Below are 19,349 nucleotides of genomic sequence, written 5' to 3' on the forward strand. Positions count from 1 at the left end.
GTTATGTAACATTCGCTTCGGTTTTAAAATGACTATTCGCGCTGGCCTACCCATTAGGCTTCGATTTGGAACCCGGCTGATATAGGTGTACGTTCTGAAACGGACAATGAAGCATCTTCCAATCTAACCATCAGAAGCACATAATTATCGCGGCATTCAGCGCGATACATTCTCCCTGAAGCGCGGATAATGAGAAAGATATACAATCAGATAACACTGTCACATGTCCCGCGAGCGGTCAGATGAACTAGTGACCTTGATCCCATCTCCGTGGCATAGCATTTTTAAACGCGCGCTTTCTACCGCCCTCACGTGCTTCTTCACCTCGTTACGTATGCACCGGTGACCTGTGACGTGGCTCTATGAAAAATGGAAAGGGAAAAAAAAGAAATGCAGACGTCCGCTCGGCGCGCCGTAGTCGTAATAGGCTTTCTTTGTGGAAAGGTTATGTATTCAAATCCCGCCACAAGTTTTCGTTTTTTTAATGGTGTGGCATTGCTTCTATATAAGTGAACTGAAAATAACGGTCAACTTTGGAAAAAAAAATTGTCTGGGGGACGCCCTCTGGTTCACTTAACTCAATATTTGCTCCGACTGCTTCACATGGCTTCACATATTGCGTCGTCAAGTAAGTTTGAGCTTGTAAGCGTATGATAACGTTTTGGAGGTTACTTCATATTTTGCACTTGTGCAGCAACAGAAGAATGGCGTTGTTTTGGGTACTACACCGCAAGGGCAAGGGATAAACTGGAGGTCAAGATATGTTTTCTAAAATCGTTAAAAACCTCAGTGCAAGGGGAAGACAAAAAGAGGACAAAAAACGAGACGACATGCGTGTGTCGTCTCGTTTTTGTCCTCTTTTTGTCTTCCCCTTGCACTGTTTTTTTTTAACGATTTTAGAACGTCCTACCAACCCGCCCGGATTTTAACTTTAACTCTATTTCAACATGTGTTGCTTTTTCTTTGTTGACTTTTCAGCATATACGCTCAGTAAACACTAAAAGTTCACTTGAGCCCTCTCTAATATGTCGTTCACTTTTATAGTTCTTTCTGCTCCCGCTCGTTGGTGATAGCCAAGGTCGTGCTCAAGACTCCGAGGTGGCGGGTTCGAATCCTACCGCCGGCTTTGCTGTCTGAGGTTTTCCCTGGGGTTTCCGAAGACTTTCCAGACGAAAGTCGACACAGTTCCCCTGAAGTCGGCCCAGTACGCATACTAATCCCCTGTCCCCCCACTCCTTCCTGCTGTCCTCTCTCCATCTCTACACATCTGTACGCCGCTCATAGCCACAGTTGCTTCGCGGCGCTAACACGTAAAAAGAAAAAGTTCCGTCTGCCCCCGCCATGCGGTCATCGAACGTTTATACCTGCGCATCCTGCTATGTGTACGAAGCTAACGATAAACAGTCCAAAAGTTATTCATCCGCACGTTCAATTAACCTCGGCTCAATCTGTACCGAGCCACTGATATTTGAAGCAATTTTACGAGGGTACTTATAATGCTGACGTCACTTATTCAATCATACCTGTTTGTGGTGACATAGTAAGGGCTGAGGAGCATGGATTGATGTGCTAACCGTATACGAAACATTCGCAACCGAAAATACCTTTTCCTTCACGGGCGTTATGAGGGCGTGTCCTGCATTCGTGAAAGACGGACTGCATCACTTTTCGGAAGGAGATGGCGACATTCCGTTTGCGCCCCTTTTGTCTGACCTACATAGCCGACGACCACGTGCGACGTGATCGGTACGTCGTATATACGGCTCTTCACCACGTTTGAGGAAATACCCGGATTTGTGGGTTCCTGTTCCTGTTTTCCGCTATCGTCTGCTTCCCTTTCGCTAGCTCGCGTTTGAAGGTTAAACGGTGTCGTAATCCCAATACAATCTATATAGTGATAAACTATTTGTTTATTAACTAAAAACCGATATGAGTCCTGTAAAGATGTTGGGTAGTACGTAGTTAACTTGTGACTGCGAGTGTCGTGTGGTGGACGTGTTTTCTCGCGGTCGTTCTCATCAGGTTGAGCTCCCTTCCTCCTCCTCCTTCTCCTCCTCCTCCTCCTCCTCCTCGTCTGTATCTGCTTTCATTCTACTTCTTTTAGCTGTTATTTTTGTCCAATTCTCATTAGCTAATCTGGTGTGCAGCGGCTTACGGCCCTAGCTCTTTTTCTTGACTCAATCATCATCATCATCATTTAGGTGAAACGTCTTACTAGTCTTTGTGGGAGGTGTTTCTCCTTCGTTATTGTTTTGCCTGTCATGCACACTGAAGTGACTGCCTCAAGGGGGGACCGGTGACAGCGATCTAAGCCATTGGATTGGATTGGAAACGAAAGAAAAGCCATATCTCGAGGCTTTCAAGGAAAACGCTTTCTATCCACAAGAATCCACGGACGCGCAGTTCAAGCGCGAAATCTTCGTATTTGCTGATAGTGTGGACTTTGAACATGCGAGAACCGTTCCTCCGCTTAACTCTAGCACGTACGTGTGCTTCCGGTGCACCGTCTATGCGCCTCAGCGCCTGCGCACTCGAATTTTTTTAGGCGGATATACCTAATACAGTTCCCCCTAAAGCCGTCCCAGGACGCACACTTGCCCTTTCTCTCTCGCCGTCGTTCCTGCTGTCCATAACGCTAATCTGACCCAGGTTGTCCGTTTCCCTACGCACATCCAGGACCGCAATCTTCGCCACACAATCGACCTGCAGCTCTGCCGGAACCCAGCGCAGCTCCTGTCAGTATCCACTACCGCTCCCCTCTCAAACTCTGATCACACTGGGGTCGTGTCTGAATGGAATGTACTTCAACTGCTCTGGAAAACGCCGTGTCTTAAAGCAAGCACTATTGTTCGCTGCGGATGGCCGAGAAGCACTGAGCCGCTTTGTTTCTTCCGCACCTTGATTCCTCTGCACCGATTTCCTGCCTGGAATCTCTTGTATGATTTATTCTGGGCAGCGATCATGGACTCCATGTACACCAAAACAACACACACACACACACAAATAGAGATACGATGATGAGATGGGGCCAAAACAACAAACACGAGAAGTGAACCCTGGATTTCGGATTCAATCAAGCTACTGTCAAGAAAGACTCAGCAATCTTTTCGAAAGGCGACAAGAACTAGAGACAAACAACATTGGTTGGAATACAAGGATCTTCTTAGGGAGCTAAAGACGGAGATAAGAGTGTCCTACCAGAAATACCTTTGCGACTTGGCTTGTGGCGCGCCCTCGGCGATTTTGGCAGTTTTTCTGCTCCATGAGAAAGGACAGTTCCGCAACCCAACTCCACGTTGGTGACGGTTATACTGATAACCCACAGGTCATTGCTAGCTCTTTCAACCAGCACTTCAATGGGGATGTGTGCACTGTCAAGGATCCTGGCCATCCTACACTGAGCTCTCCTAGCATCCAGGACCCAGCTTCTTCACAGCGCCCTGCTGTTCCGTTATTTGTTCCCTCACCTGTGAGCTCTGAGGAGGTTGAATCAGCCATCATCATCCTGAAGAGTAGTGCTTCATCTGGCCCCGATGGAATCTCATCACTCATTTTGAGGGCCTGCAGGACATCTCTCTCTCTTCCCACCTAGCCGACCTCTACAATTACTCCTTTGCCAGAGCTATCATCCCTACACCGAGGAAACTTGCCCATATTGTTCCTGTGTACAAGGGATCTGGAAAACCAGTGGACATGCTTGACAGTTACCGACCCATCAGCCTCACATGTCTTCTCTGCAAGATCTTCGAGTCTCTCATCAGTTGCCAAATCGCCAACCACCTGACGGCTCACAATCTACCCTCCATCTCACAGCATGGCTTCCTGTGAATGTGTGTTCGAGTGAGAAAACATGTAAGAGTGAAAGTGGAGTGAGTGAGCGTATGTATGTGTTTGTCCTTTCAATTGACGCACGCTCAGACGTCACTGGAGAGGCGTGTTAGCTTAGCTCAATTGATAAGAGCCTTGGACCGGTAATCGAGAAGAAGTGGGTTCGAGTCCTACAGGTGGCTATCCTTTTCAGTGACTTCCTTCTTTCATGATGAAAAATGTATACATCCTCCTGTGGCGGCCCGTGTGTGATGACGAAGACGTGCCTCTGCTGCCACGCGCTACGGCGCTGGCACGGCAGTTCTACCGGCACCGTCCTAGCGTGAGGCCACGACCATCTGCCCGCTGGGACATTGCATCATCGCCGGTCAGGACTCATGTAGAGGGATACCACCTCCTCTACATTTGGTGACCCGAACAACGAACACCATGTTCGGTATAATTCGGCCAAGCACCATCCCAAATTACTGCAAGCCCACCTCCGAAGGTACGGTGCAACGTTCTACCGAGGAACCGCTAGGCGACGACGTCAATTCACCGCGGCTCCACTCATCGCAACGCACGGCCGCGCAACACCATGGTTCTACCCAGCTCGCTCATCTACTCAGCTCGCATCGCCATGGTCTCTCACTCTGCGTCACGTCGCCACATGCTTCGCGATGGCACTCCTCGGGCTTTCACCAGCGGCACCTTCACGAGCATCACGCTCCCATACCGGTCGCGGTACGCTGCTGCGGCTGCATGGCCCCATCTTCATCGTCATGCCAGTCCCAAGAACCCTGCCCGCCTTGCCTTCCCACCAGGCTTCGATACAGACTGCTGGCAGCCCATCCAGTGGCGCTCAAGAGGCACCGGGACCAACGTTCCACCGGGGACCCGCACGGAGGCCACCGAGTGCTACTCCCGGTCTCCCCGTGCTTCGCGATGGTCCTCCCCGGCACTCTCCTTGGCGACAGTACGAGCTCACCGCTCACGAACCGGTCGCGGTTCTGTCGCCCCATCCTGCATTACGTCCTGCCTACCTGCCTACTCTGCTCTCCACTTCGGCCCGCCCCTGGAACCCTCCCGGCTAGCTCTTGTCCGCACCGTTCATCCTGCCACTTCTGCCCACTCAGCACAAGACGCAAGTCCAGCCGTCCCTGTTCCACCTGTCGCCCGTCTTCCTCCTCTTCATGTATCGACGCGGACCCCAACCGCTAGCTCTACACCGCTCCGCGTCTGAGGGGGGGAGTGATGTGGCGGCCCGTGTGTGATGACGAAGACGTGCCTCTGCTGCCACGCGCTACGGCGCTGGCACGGCAGTTCTACCGGCACCGTCCTAGCGTGAGGCCACGACCATCTGCCCGCTGGGACATTGCATCATCGCCGGTCAGGACTCATGTAGAGGGATACCACCTCCTCTACACTCCTTTATACTCTTTTCGCGCGGGGGATTTACTCCTCAGCAAAAGAGAAAAATGCTGGGCATTGTCAGAAATGGTGTACAATTAGTGCAAGCACGATAAGCCCCGAGGAACCTATGTGAGAGTATAGTATATGCTATAAAATATGCACGCAGGTTATTTTCCTTTTTTGCCTCTAAAAGGCAACCTCCACGACGTCTGCAGCGCTTAGCACCGTTCCCACCTCAAGCACCGCCATGCTCCGCTGCAGGGGAACCGGTCCCCTCAAGCACGCTAAGCACCTAATCAGCAGCCACACAGAACAAGCACCTCTCATAATATTACTAATGATGGTGATGATGATTGGAGTTTTTATGGCGGACAAGCAACCAGTAATGATTTGGGGCTTTACGTCGCGAGACAACTGCGATCACGGGCGACGCCACAGTGGTCGCGGGTCTGTGGAGTAATTTTGCCCACGTGAGGGTTCTCTATAACATGCGCCGAAATCTCGACACACGGTGCACCACAGTTAACGTCCCTCGCGGAAGGCTGCGTGTATGAGCAACCTGTACTCTTCCAACAACGTGCCACCGTCCTCCTTGCAGCCCCCCCCCCCAATTACTCCCCATTTTAGTCCCCTAGCCACGACGTTTACTCCCCAGGCCTGCAAATTGTCACTGAACTTCGCGAATGGTCTTCCGAATTTAACGGTCTACGTAAATATGTGCTCCTGGTCAATTTGATGCCATTAGGCTGTATAACCCGGTCAACTTAGAAATTTCCACACACAGAGGAAGAAACAGTTAACGCTTCTTTCTTCGCAAACTGTGCCTATATATGTTCGCAAGATTTTATATCACTCGATATATCGTGGTTGACGGTTCGATTCAAAGTATTTTCATGCATGCACATGAATTGTGTACCTGCCACTACCCCTGTCACACGGGCATTTTCGATCCTGCTCGACCGAACCTGCCTGAACCCAATGCAGATCGGATGGTGCTACACGGCCGCTTCCAAGCAGGATCGAACTTTGATCCTGCTTGACTCAAGACAGTTCCCATAACAGGATTGAGAATTTCAAGACGGCTCGACGGCCGCCATTTGCATCCTCGACCCCGGTGAACTGTCATAACTTAAGACGGACATGCGCGTGAAGCTACAAATGATGCTTACATCGGTATACGATAAATTACCACTAATATCGCTGTTATATAGGAAACGCGAAATTAATGAGTTCCGTTTATTCATTTGCACAGGTCAACCATTCAATGCGCATTGAAAGTGGCCGTGTAGCAGCGTCAAAACTCGAGCGTGCTCGGGAAGTTCGATGCAGATCGGATTCGAGAAGGATCGAAATGCCCGTGTGACAGGGGTATAGAAATGCAGTCTCCACTCTGTGACATTCATTTACTCCCGTGCATTTACTAACGAAAGGAACTATTTTTTGTGGCAATGCATTTAGTCCCCCAAAAAAGAGTACAATCACTCCTTTTTTCTTAAAGTGTATAGTGCGCCGCAACTGTAGTGATGAGTCTGACTAGGTAAAAGTAGAACGATCATGTTCGTAATATTGCTATAAGATTCTACAATATGTATACATGCAGTGATCCTTTCGATGGTCAGACTGATTTGCCGACTACTTCGTGCAGTTCGGTCAACGTAGACCGCGTACGACAGCACTTCGCTTCGCGGTCGCTTTACCACGGAATTGTGTAACTCTTCCAACGGGCGCCCACCGACCGGTAAATGTTAACTATCGGAACATTTGCTCACCACAAACAACAGTCACTCGGAGATTAACGCGATTTTCCGCGCACGAATGAAATCACCGAAGCACGAGCGATCTCAGTCTATGCGGTAGTTTGGACGGCGTTGTCGTCAGCCACTCGTTCTCATTTCACGGTTGCTGCGCTGGTGGAAAAAGACGGTGATTTCGCAGTGTTAATAGATTACCTTGGTCGCGTTTCGCAATTAGCTGTGTACTAGCCGAATGTGGGGCGCAGCTTTGATCCGGCACCGAAGTCGATGGTTGCCCCTCTTTGCCCTTCAGCGACGTTGAGAAATCGAAACAGGAGCGCCAGGATGATTAGGAACTGGATTTGGTCAGGTCGGTGTAGAATGGTTAAATGTCACGACTTGTTACAAACGCAAAGAGTGCACTGAAGAACGTAGTTACAGAGAGGCTAGCAGGCAAGCAGGTGTGCGCAATGACACTTTGCCGTCTGCAAAGAGGTCGTTAGCTTTCCTGGAAGAAACTGCATTATTTTTTATATTAAGGGGGGGGGGGGGGAGGGGGACAGATACACAGCCAAGGTAAACACGAAGCGAGTACTTAAGTAACTGAACCGCAATACGACGCGGACAGTTGTAGAATCGAACTGAATACATTTTTGGTACGTAGTAGTATACCTTGTGTAGCACTAGCACTTCTGTAGTGGTGTGATACTATACGGACACAAACACATGCAAACGCAACATGCGAAAAACACAAGCGGGGGGAGGGGGGAGTCTGTTTATGGGAGTAGCCGAATTTGTCGGTGTGACGAATTCAATCTCTCCCTATTATTTTGTCATCGACATCAACATCAACATCAACACGCGGATCAAAACATAAAGTAGTGATCAATCCACTGAATTCTATCTCATTTCTCATCTCCCTATCTCTTTCCGGCTGAAAATTACCCAAATATCTAATGTTGTGACATTTCGGCCGAAGGTCTCATTACGCCGAAAGAGAGACTTTGGTCGTAATGAGACTTCGGCCGTAACAAGATAGAGTCCTCCCTTGTGCCGTTTTCGGTCTTACGTGTGCAGCTTCTGAACTGCACTAAAGTGTTCATGTAGGGTAGTTGGGGTAGTATTAGCTACAAAAGAAACGCAGCCAGAGACACGGGACGACAGACTTCACGCGACAAGTCTGTCGTCCCTTTGCCTCTGGCTGCGTTTCTTTTGCAGCTTCTGAACTGCATTAAAAAAAATTCGGCTTGGAAGAAACGTCGAATCGGTTCGAAAATGAGCGAATGGCCTGAGCCGAAAATGAGCGAATCCATCGTCAGGATGCACAGCGCTCACTCATCACCTTCGTTAAGAGCATAGCAGAGCTTTCGTCTTTCTAGACGTTTTTTTTTTCCTTTTCTTTTTTTTCTACTAGACCCGAAGTAGCTTGTCCTGCGGTGCGCGGGCTCACATCTCCATTTTCTTTCTCCTACCATCATCATCATCATCATCATCATCATCATCATCATCAATTTTTTTTTCGAGTCGGAGTTTGAATCCAGCACACAAAAATTGACTTTGCTTGTTTTTAGAAAAAATTCGAATATTTGCGCAGCCCTTTCTGTGTTTTTCTCTCTTTCGTGACACAGTAGTACATGTTAACAAGCTTCTCGCTTTTCGACACAAGCGTTTCACACTCGCTGCACCCTGCGGCTGTGGAAGAGTTGCCCCCGGAGCGCTATATTTCTCAAGCGAGAGTCGCTTTCGACGAACAGCTGTCCCAGTAACACTGAAAGGAGCGACCTTCGGACGCAACGGTAACACGCCGCGCCGCTCGATGAACACCCGTCCCGTTACGTAAGGAGCTTCATCGGAACCTATTTGTTTGCGTTTTTGTTGTTGTGGCGGAGGGAAGTCGGTCTGGCTCTGTGTTCCCGTTGCGCTATCGGCGACTAGAAAGGAAGTCAAGGACGTCCGTTTACCCACGCTTACGAGATACGCGGCGCGGGGAGTTACGTTTTGCGTTGGAAGCAGAGATACGTCGCGCGATTTCCACGCTGAGTAGAGGGCACTCCAATAAAGGGAACGACATTTGTAGTTTGTGCGATTGTTCTTTTGGCATGTTTAAACGACGTGTCGCGATTTGGCGTTGTTTTTTGATTTCTTTATTAACTTGCCCATAACAGCAAGTGCCTTATTAATATGGTGCAAGATATAAAATTATAACATATTTCGTACCCTAGAGGTAAAGGTTATTGCGCGAGAGTAAAAGATGCCCATGTGTAAGTTGATGTCATCATAAGCTCGTTGGATACGAGTCATGGGGCTTGAAAAACAACAATCTATTACATTGAAAACACGAAAACTTCTAAAACGTCTGGAAGGAGCATTAAAACAAACGCGTTCGACAAGATATTCACAGTCAATATTCCCATGAACACAATCATACAAAAATAACGGGTCACGTACTTTACGCCTGCTATCCAAAGTCCCCCCCCCCCCCCTAGATCAACTGAATACACGCCGCATGTGCCGAAGGGATCTTTTCTTTCTTGCAAAGAAATGCTATTTCTTTCTGCTATTCTGTCTTGAAATGCTATTTCTTTCTTGCTAATGGCCATTAGCCCTACAGAACGATACAATATTGCATTGTCCAATCACATGACTTTCCTGAAAATCACGATGACGAGGAAGGGTAAGCAGGGTACAAAAAGCCGTTCATGTACAACGTGAATAGACCGGCGAACGCCTCTTACTCTTGGACAAGTACTTTGGTATTAGAGAACCACTAAGAACTACTTGGAAAAGCGAAATACGACGCACTACACACATGCAGTACAGATGTACGACCTCTCATTGGAGGACGATGATAACAATGCCTTGTAATCAAAAGGTACCACCACTATCAGAAGCGTAGACAAGTTTGCACTAAATGCTTACTTTCTGAAAATTCAGCAAAACGTTAACTATTTAAATTAATGTCGTTGTTGGTGATATTCACAAGCGGTACTCAAATCTCTTTTGACCTTTCTGGACACAATCTGACTTCGATCCTTATTATGAAGGGGCTCATTATCTCGTTCCCCACATCACCACCAGCAATGTGGTAGAGTATCGCATCTGACGATAAAACTCCCCATTCATCATCATGAAATAAAGTTCTTATTGTTTATTCATGGAAAAAAAAAATCTTGCAAGGCACATAAAAAAGAAAAGGAAAGTGTTGGATTGGATCGGATTGTATTGGATTGAGACGCAAAATAAGGACCCGTTGCTATGGTAGTACTGCTCTGCGTCTCTGCTGTACTCGCCGGCAGTGTTGCCTCTCTGACACGCCACCCCAGCATTTATCTACCAAAGCTGGGGCAACAGATATTGACCAGATTAGCTAAAGAATTTTGTTGAATAATTACGCGTGCTTTATATGTTTTTTTGCGCGTGTATTGCGACTCCAAATTGTCTTCTTTTTTTTTTTTTTGTATTTTCGTACAAACGTTGTCGACTTTTCCTTCACGTGTATACATGTGGCCCAACCCAGAAATGTGACGTTGTAGTGAATGTGGCAATTAAACATAGAATGACAAACACAACACGAGCCTCACAACACCCAATTCAGTGAAACGTGAACCGAATATCTTCCAGTTGTATCGCTGAATAGTTGCAGTCCATGGTATTGATCCTCACAACTCAGTAATACGCGAGGCCGCGAAGAGAACCTGCTCATTGTCTTCCACCACGGTACCGTCTCATATCCTTTAGCGTCTCACCTACTCAGCCAATGATATTGTGCAGTGCATCGGTTCCTGGCCAGATAGCCATTTTGAGATTGCCACGATACAATATTGGCCTCAGCGGCACGTTACGGAGGAAACGCCTTTCAGGTGCGTGTTTTGTCTAAAACGAGGTTCTTCAAACTTATTGTTGCCATTTACTGAAGAATTTGGAGACGGTTCACGCTGACGAGAAACAGAAAGTTACCGCAATTCGTTTGGGAAATGACTGCTCTGGAGCGCTTCATCTGTTTCCTACTACAGAGTGGTGCGAAAGGTGACCAAATGTTAACAGCGGTAAAACTGAGCAGGCAACAACGAGACAACACACTGACCCCCGAAGATGTGACCTCATATATGTGATTTGACTTGAAGCCGCATCTTGACCACGACCTACTAGATTATAACGGCCATGTCATAATCGGCAACCTCAATGAGGAGCCAGTCCGCACGATCCGCTAGGGGCGCTACTCATCGGCCCGCCGGGTCTACATCGTGATTGGACAATGGAAGTTTGAATTTTGAACGCGCAGAAGCGGACGGTAGCAGACGACAGCAACAGCTCCTCTGAAAACGCGTCAAGAATCAACTAGTAGATGATAATCAACTTTAGAAAGAAGGATCTCCCGTGGGACACTCACAGCTTGTACAAAAATACTAAGGTAAGTTGGAGCACAAAGTATCCCAGAAATTGAGGAAGCAATAACCGTGCCGGTGAGTGGCGCCACCGCTAACTTCCAAATGCGGCACTGGAAAGGGTTGCCTATGACATGGTCGTTATAATCTAGTAGGTCGTGATCTTGACTTGTGCAAGTCTGCGTCAAGACCTGCCCTCGCTCAAGACGGCTTGCGTCTTTCATGGACCCTGCCGCTGTCTTACTTCGTCAGGCCGCAGCCTGTGCTAACTTTAACTGCGCCTGGGAGCGAGATTTTCGCTCAAGTTTTCACTTAAAATTTGGTTTGCAGTATATGAAGATGCGACATTTCTTAGTGTCTGGACTTATATAATATGTGCGACACCTGACATCTGGCACCAACGCTCGTGCAAAGTCCCTTAAACAAATTGACGACGCATCAGCTCGCGTACTGGAGCGTTATCCAAGTCGGGTTCAAAGTGGCCCGAGAGCTGACTTGACACTTTCACCACACGTGTAAAGTCGAGCTCGCTGCATAAGAACGCTTCAAGCCGAGCAGAGATTCTGCAGTGCATTGGCGCTCTTCCATGGCTTTTCATGGCCCTTCTTGGCTTGGCAAGTCAAGTCGGGATCAAGTCACGTCTACGAATCCGGGGGTAAGAAATCGAAATCTCGCGTTACATTCCGCTTGTCTCACGCATAGTGTTAAGGAGTTTATAAGAAATCAAAGCTCCCTGTGATTCTGATTCCGTATCGCTGTCAGCCGATCATATATCAGCAACGTGATGTCACCCACTCCAAAGGAGTCATTCGATTGGCTTATCATGTTTTCGGACTGGTCATCGTGAAACTTCTAGCTTCTCCTAAAACTCCCTATATACTCGCAAAATTTGTATCTGTATGTGACATAAAATTGAGTCACTGTAGTTTAAAGTTTGAGAAAAAAAATTGAGTACTGCAGTTTGTCCCCAAAATTGTTCCTCCAAGATCACCTTCCGTCTACTCGCCGCAGTTGCTGCCTGACGACAAAGGCGCCCGTAGAAAAGCGCAAAAATGAAACGCTGAGAATCACACTCAAGAGAGAGAGAAAGAGAGAGAAATAATGATGCGTTGAAAATTAATGACGCAGTATACGATGGTCTGAGGTGAAACGTGCCACCCACCCCGAGTAGGCATACCACACCTCTTTTTCTTCAAATACATCCCCCTAGTATAGGCGTCATACGGCGGTCAAGTGAGACTCACGGCAAAGAAAGTCGCGAACGCCCGCCCCCGTGATGATCTGTCCACCGCAGACGGTGAGGGGAAAAGTATGTTTGGACGGTATGCGTAGGTTATTGCTATAGCATTACCAGAACGACAAGTAAGTAAAAAAGAAAGAAAGAAAGGGAAGCAGTGAGTACATGTATTCCTTTCGCTTCGTAGCACGGTTTCCACGCCCCGTGTTTTCCCATGTCACGGGGCTCAGAGGCGCTCAAAGGCTGCGCGTGACTTGATGTACAGGAGCATGACGTCACAATGACGTCATGACCCAATCGTACGCCATTGGAACGCATCGCTCAGCCCCGCGAGGAAATGTAGCTCTGTCCTGTATTAGTTTAGAGTTGTCAGAAACATCCCTACGCCCGAGTCAACCGAACCAGTCGCCCAAAGCTGTGATTCATGACTGTGCTTCGTCTTTCATGGAACTGGTTCAACTCTGCGCAACGGACGCAAAGTCATATACAAATGCTGTGAAGCTTACCTCGACGGCTTCTGGCTTGAAGAGGACTACCACAGGCTGAAATCCCAGATATGCCTTGAATATCCGGTCCTTCCCAAAGAAATGACTCAGACCCATCAAGAGGTGGAAGAGAGCTGTAAGGAAAAGAAAGACGTGATGAACATTTCCGGGAGAGAGACCGGCCATTGCCTAATTAATCGAATGCCGCAAAGTAAAATTATCGCAGCATATATAGTCTGAGTCATTCTACACAGCGCGAAGCATATGCCACTTTAATACGCTTTTCTATCTCTTTTTAAAATGCAGAACGTTCTTAATGTACCAATCTTCCGAATTTCATCTCCCCCTCCAGCTGAGGCGACGGTCTTCTGGTACTCCTGTCTCTGCAGCACCTTCCCCAACGGCAAGCCCTCCGTCAGTGTCTAATACAGCTTGGGTGCAGTACGATGTCCATGGTCACCCTCCTAGGTCCCGTCCCTCGACTTACACGGTGGGCCCGTCACCACAGCCCTGCTCTTCTTCCTGAAAGACCCGAGCCTTGCGTCCGCCCTCTGACCGGGCGACGTTTAATAGAAGCCGGGCCATGTCGTACCTGTGGTGCACTGACTGTTTTACTTTCTTTCTTTTTCTCAATCTCTTTTCCATTCTTGCTTCTTTGAATGTTTATTTTCAGTTTCATATCTTTAGTTTGTTTTTTCTGTGGAATGGCAAGCCGGCATCGGTCTGGCCTGAAATTTTCTTTCTATTAAACATATACCCCCCCCCCCTCTTTTCGCTACGGAATTTATTATTGACGTCATTCAATAAATCCGTTACGTTTATTTCTGGAATATACGCGAATGCACGGCGCCCATTAATTAACGGGAAGTCGCGTGTCACAATAGCACGTGGAGAGTTGTTCCTCTGACATTCTGGGGTATCTGGGGCAGCGGAACGGGTTCGACCATGACACTTCGCCGACTGGCGTTAGCGTAATCGGCGTTCTTCCTGGCCATCGACAACCGCGCCGTTTATAAGGTTACGTAAGAGAAACGGGAAATGCCGTACAGGTGTAAGGGAGTCTTGAAGAGGCTCTTACTCCGCCAGCGTTTGCGACAACGGCGTTCCAATTGACGCAACGTCAATCACGATTTCAAGCAGAAAACGTGTCGCCGATGAGCCTGCCGATATACGTGTATGTATTACAGCTACGTTGGTTTAATGAGAAAGTGGCGGCGGTGGGGACAGTGGTTGTTATTATCGAGTTGCTTGTTCTAAGTGTTGTGAAGGAAGGGTATGACGTTGTCTGTTTCACTACTGATAATGGAACGCATACGAGGTACGAGCTGTTTATAGATAGATGGACAGTTTATAGATAATGTAAGAGTCTACCAAAGTCCGGGTAGGAACATGTTTATTCTGTCATGGCTAGGCCACGACTGCACGGTCAGCTGTTCTATCAGCTGGGGCACAGCTGATGCTTATAGCGCGTGCTCTTTGTCGATGCGTCATCCACTACAGATAAGAAGAAAACAAAGGGGGGAAATGCCGCACTATGCATCTGGAGGTAGGCGTGTCAGGGCAACCTCGAGCCCCATCCTTTTTGTTGAAAGCAGAATGTCGAAAAATTGCACACGGTATAGTAATAACAGCGAAGAAGCCTCACAACTCAGTGAAATAACCAGAAAGGACCGTAACAGTGAAAAGATACAATGATAAATTCGAACAAGGGCAGACGAAATGTGTACAAACGTGGCAGTTTGACACCCGTATTGCGCCAGCGCACTCACGCGGAAACCGTGCCACCTGACAGTATTGAGTTAGCTTGTTTCAGAAAAATCTGAAATGTTAGCTTCCGGCACCACTGCACTTGGGAACTAGCGCTCTGGAACCTGAACAGAGAGGCTACGCCAAATCAAGTCGGAGCAAGCTGGCACTGCAATCTTGGCGAATATGGCTCCGAGAGTTATCGTTTGAAAGTTAAACGTTAATTAGAGCTATAGGTCAGGAGCGCCGGTACGATGCTTTACGTGCCACGGGCAACTGCATTCACAGCTGCGTCGACTGAGTTGCCAAACACCGTAGAAATATTGGCTGTGACTCGATTCACGAGATATGTATCCACGCCTACGAAACATTAATTTGAAATTGAAGCAGTCGAACGCTGTACCGAACACCCCATTTATTTATTTATCTAATAAATAACTAAGTAAATATAAATATAATAATAATAATAATAATAATAATAATAATAATAATAATAATAATAATAATAATAATAATAATAATAATAATAATAATAATAACTCATTGTCTTTACGTCGCTAGACAGCCATGATTATGAGCGACGCCACATCCAGTGGTCGATGTGTGGATGAATTTGGTCTACCTGGGGTTATTTAGCGTGCGCTGAAATCTCAACACACAGCGCACCGTATTTAAAACGTCCCTCGCGGAAGACTGCGTGTCAAAGCAACAGGTATCCTATACCACCAAGTTGTTGGCATCCCCGGGTTCGATCCCGTAACCTTGGAACTGAAAGCAAGAAATTAATTTTGCGATACTTCCGCATCACACGGAGAAACAATGCTTTCGGAGAACTCATCGCCATTCTTTTTCTCTGTATTCTTCTGTGCTCTACAGGTAAGGTCTGTGCATTTTACGTAATGAACGCTCTTTTAGTTCGGCTGATGGACGGGAACTTCGAGGGAATGTTGTTCCACGAAAGTGCTTCGAGGGAATATTGTAGCTTAATGTACTAGTGATGCAAAAAAAAAAAAAAAAAGAGGCTGCTATCGATTCGCCGCGCAATGAGCTAATGATGCCCCGTTATAGTGCAGGGCATTCAGGAGCGCTGAACTAAATAAATCAAGAAGGCATTCCAAACGCTTCTGTCGCACGCTTTTAAATTTTTAAACCAACCATGAGGAAGAACGGGGATTGGCAAGCTCTGTGGCGGCCGTTCAGTTTTGATGAGAACGAAATCCTGTGGGGCCATTAAAGTCGCTGAGAGATTTTCGGCGGCTGATGCCGATTCTCCAAATAGCATAGGGAAATGAAACCCGTAATTGTAGGACGGTAAGGAAGCGAAAGTAAGTCCGGATGGGAGTCTCTGTGTATGTTATGTGCTTGCGCGACAACTCAAGCTGCGTTACGTTACTCGAGCAACACTCTTAGAAATGAACTTCACCGTATGGCACCCTTCTAGCCAACCATCACCTCGAATGATATCGTTACCTTCCCTGATTTGTTGAACACGGGAGGCGTACCCCTTTTTTGTGACACTTATACTGTTCATAAATGTCACAAAAAAAGGCGTACGCCACCCGTTTCCAAGAAATCGGGGCAGAATAAAACGATATCATTCCAGATGATCGTTGGCTACACTCTTAACAATGAACTTCACCACATAGCACGCTCCTAGCCAACCATCACCCCGAATGACAACGTTCTCGCCCTAGATTTGTTGAAAACGGGAGGAGGAGCCTATTTTGTGACCATTATGCACGGCACAAAATAGGCTTCTCCTCCCGTTTTCAACAAATCAGGGGCGAGAACGTTGTCATTCGGGGTGATGGTTGGCTAGGAGCGTACTATGTGGTGAAGTTCATTTTTAAGAGTGAAGGGGACGGAGAAACCTGGAATCTGAGTCAGCTGTATACTGCGTGAAGCATGATGCTACATATGCTGTAATTTCGTTCATAAAAGTGCGAACAACTGGTAGCTCAGTAGCTCGGTTGCGCGATGACGTGTTGGCTCGCTGAGCTCAAGATCGCGGGTTCAAACCCACGGCCGAGGACGGTAGCAATGTGGGGGTGGTAAACACTGCTTCCAGCACCGTGTGTCGGAGATTTCCGGCGCACGTCAAAAGAACCTCGGGTGGTCGAATTTACCCGCAGTCCTACCCTGCGGCACGTACAACATCACAGCACCATTATTATTTATTAATTGGGAATATGTGCAAGAACACAGTGAGTTACCCTTCGAGGAATGAACTCATGTTATAGACTGAGATACTTGTAGACGCGGCGTTTCCCAAGATTTCGTCGCGCAGAACCACAGAGTGGAAACATGGTAACTTCCCCTGCCCGTTTTGTAAGCCATTGCCTCCCATTGGCCTTTCAGCGAAGGCTGCAGTGCCACAGCACTACGTACACTACAATAACCTTACCAACCTCTTCTCACTGGTATAAAACATGGGGTTGTCGAAGCTTACCTGTCGACGTATTGAGGAACATGTCAGCCATGCTCCTGCGGATGATCAGACATTTGATGTTGAAAAAAGGCGGGAAAAAGTCAGCGGGACCTGCCATGGGCCGTAGGACCCGCCACATCTTGTAGTATCTGTATACAGCTTGCACAACGTACGCGCAGAGCACAGCCACCAGCGCCGCTAGGAGGAACCGTTGAGTGGCTGCCATCACCAGCACGTATGGCAGCGTACCAGAGTACGCGACACCGGACACAGCAGAGAATGTCCTACCCACGATGTCCAGCATGTTTGAGCAGCTTAATATAGGCACCCGGAGGAGAAAACACAACAAAGTATCACGATTTACGAAGCTTCAGAAGGTGCATATCTCACGGCTACAGCACTTGCCGGATCCCCGTTGCATCAAAGTCCGCGCGTCTGGAATCAAAATCGGGAGACAGGTCGCGAAAGTCTCTTACAGGACACTGCGGAATATAAAATTGAGCGTTACCTGCGAAAAATAGGCCAGCTTTCAGGGTTGCAACTCGCAGGGTACGCGCACGATGTGCGAGCAAAGGTGACGCAACTTCGTAGACTAGTGGGCTTGAAACGACACCAGCACCAGGTTGAAAGAGGCAACTGAACGGGGCAGTTCGATACGGAGTAGAGTACACCGTAAACGCTAGCTTCCGCGCTGTTGCAGCAGCTGGAATTTGTCAGGAGTAAACGCGCTTTCCCTTTCGCTGGAGAGGCGGAGCGGGGCGAGAAAGTGAGCGAGCGCTGCCGGAAGGAAAATGTAAATAAATAAAAGAGGTCTCGTGAACTTCGCTCTTGTTTGTCGGCCGCGTCTTTTTGCGTCGCCTCGTCCTGCGGCGCTCAGGGTCACTCCAAGAGAAAAAAAAAAAAAAAAAAGCGCATAGTGAAAGGCAAATTGTTGCGGAAGAAACGAATGCCGCGGGATTAAGAGCCGTGCGAATAGAAATTGTAAAATCTGGGCATATAGTTATATGTGTAGAGCAGAGTTCGAGGTAATTCGTTGCTGTACCTCAGGGCCTTGGTAACTGGTATCGCCGTGGTAACTTTCAGAGGAACACGTTTCTTTTTCAGGTAACTTTTCCAAAGTAATTTAAGCCAAGTTCCAAGTTACTTTTAATTCGCGTTTCGCTCACGTCCCCATATTTTCTTGCTTCCTCTCCGGTTCTTTCGTGGCATTTTATGCCATAAAACGTGATATTCAATCAATGAGAGTATTCTATTCAGGAAGTAAGAACCGCTGCCATTGAAGTGAAGCTGAACCATTGTGCGCTCACAGGGAGTAAGACTCAAAGCGTTCGAATTGTTGGACATAATGAAAACGATCTAAGAGTGTTGTACTCCTCCGCAGGCAACTCAAGGTCTAACTCAACTGCTCATGCACGGTGCACTGCTATGTGTCCGAAGTAACTTGGAAGTAACTCGTTCTTTTTTTATGTAACTCAGTAACTGCGAGTTACATTTCAGGCTGAAGAGCTTCGTTATTAAGTTAGTTACATTTTTTACACGGTATCTTAACTCGTAACGAGTTCTTTTTGACGGGTAACTTCTCGATCTATGATATAGAGGAGCACACGCGGTTAGGGGCATCCGCGGATATGCGCACGACATCTTGGTTTGCGGATATTCAAAGGTAGAAAATTCATCGAACCAGTGCATGAATGTTAAGGGAAGAGGAAAAAATTAAGTGAATGTTGCGGATAGAAATTCATTGTTTTGAAATCCGTGCTGATAAAATACGGATAAAACCGCAAGCGTCTGCGGTGCGCGCGGGTTCCGCGGATTTTGACCCCAAATAAGCATTTGTGCCTCTGCTGTCGTCCCTTACACTCTTAAAAATGGTCTTCACTACATAGCACGCTCCTAGCCAATCATAATCCCGATTGACATCGCCCTTTCCGCTGATTTGCTGAAAACGGGGGGCGTACGCCATTTTTGTTGCATTATGCAGTTCATAATTCCACAAAAATGGCGTACGCCCTCGTTTTCAGGGAATCAAGGGAGAGAACGTTGTCATTCAGGATGATCGTTGGCTAGGAGCGTGCTATGCGGTGAAGCTCTGTTTTTAGAGTAGAGGGGGAGACA

The 19,349-nt window shown here is 47.6% G+C and overlaps 1 protein-coding gene across 1 annotated transcript in view; it reads right to left on the reverse strand.

Moving 5' to 3' along the window:
- The window catches only part of LOC135368434 (cytochrome P450 4V2-like), a 36,295-nt gene extending 18,274 nt beyond the window's left edge, over positions 1–18,021 (reverse strand). The window contains exons 1-3 of the mRNA XM_064601687.1: positions 17,743–18,021; positions 17,256–17,669; positions 13,082–13,194 (exon numbers count right to left, since the gene is read on the reverse strand). Of these exons, the coding sequence (XP_064457757.1) occupies positions 13,082–13,194; positions 17,256–17,538 (396 nt within the window). The 5' untranslated portion in view covers positions 17,539–17,669; positions 17,743–18,021. The remainder of the gene's footprint in view (positions 1–13,081; positions 13,195–17,255; positions 17,670–17,742) is intronic.
- Between the last annotated feature and the right edge of the window lie 1,328 nt (positions 18,022–19,349).

Source organism: Ornithodoros turicata, chromosome 9, assembly GCF_037126465.1.
Source record: "Ornithodoros turicata isolate Travis chromosome 9, ASM3712646v1, whole genome shotgun sequence".
Classification (NCBI taxonomy): domain Eukaryota; kingdom Metazoa; phylum Arthropoda; class Arachnida; order Ixodida; family Argasidae; genus Ornithodoros; species Ornithodoros turicata.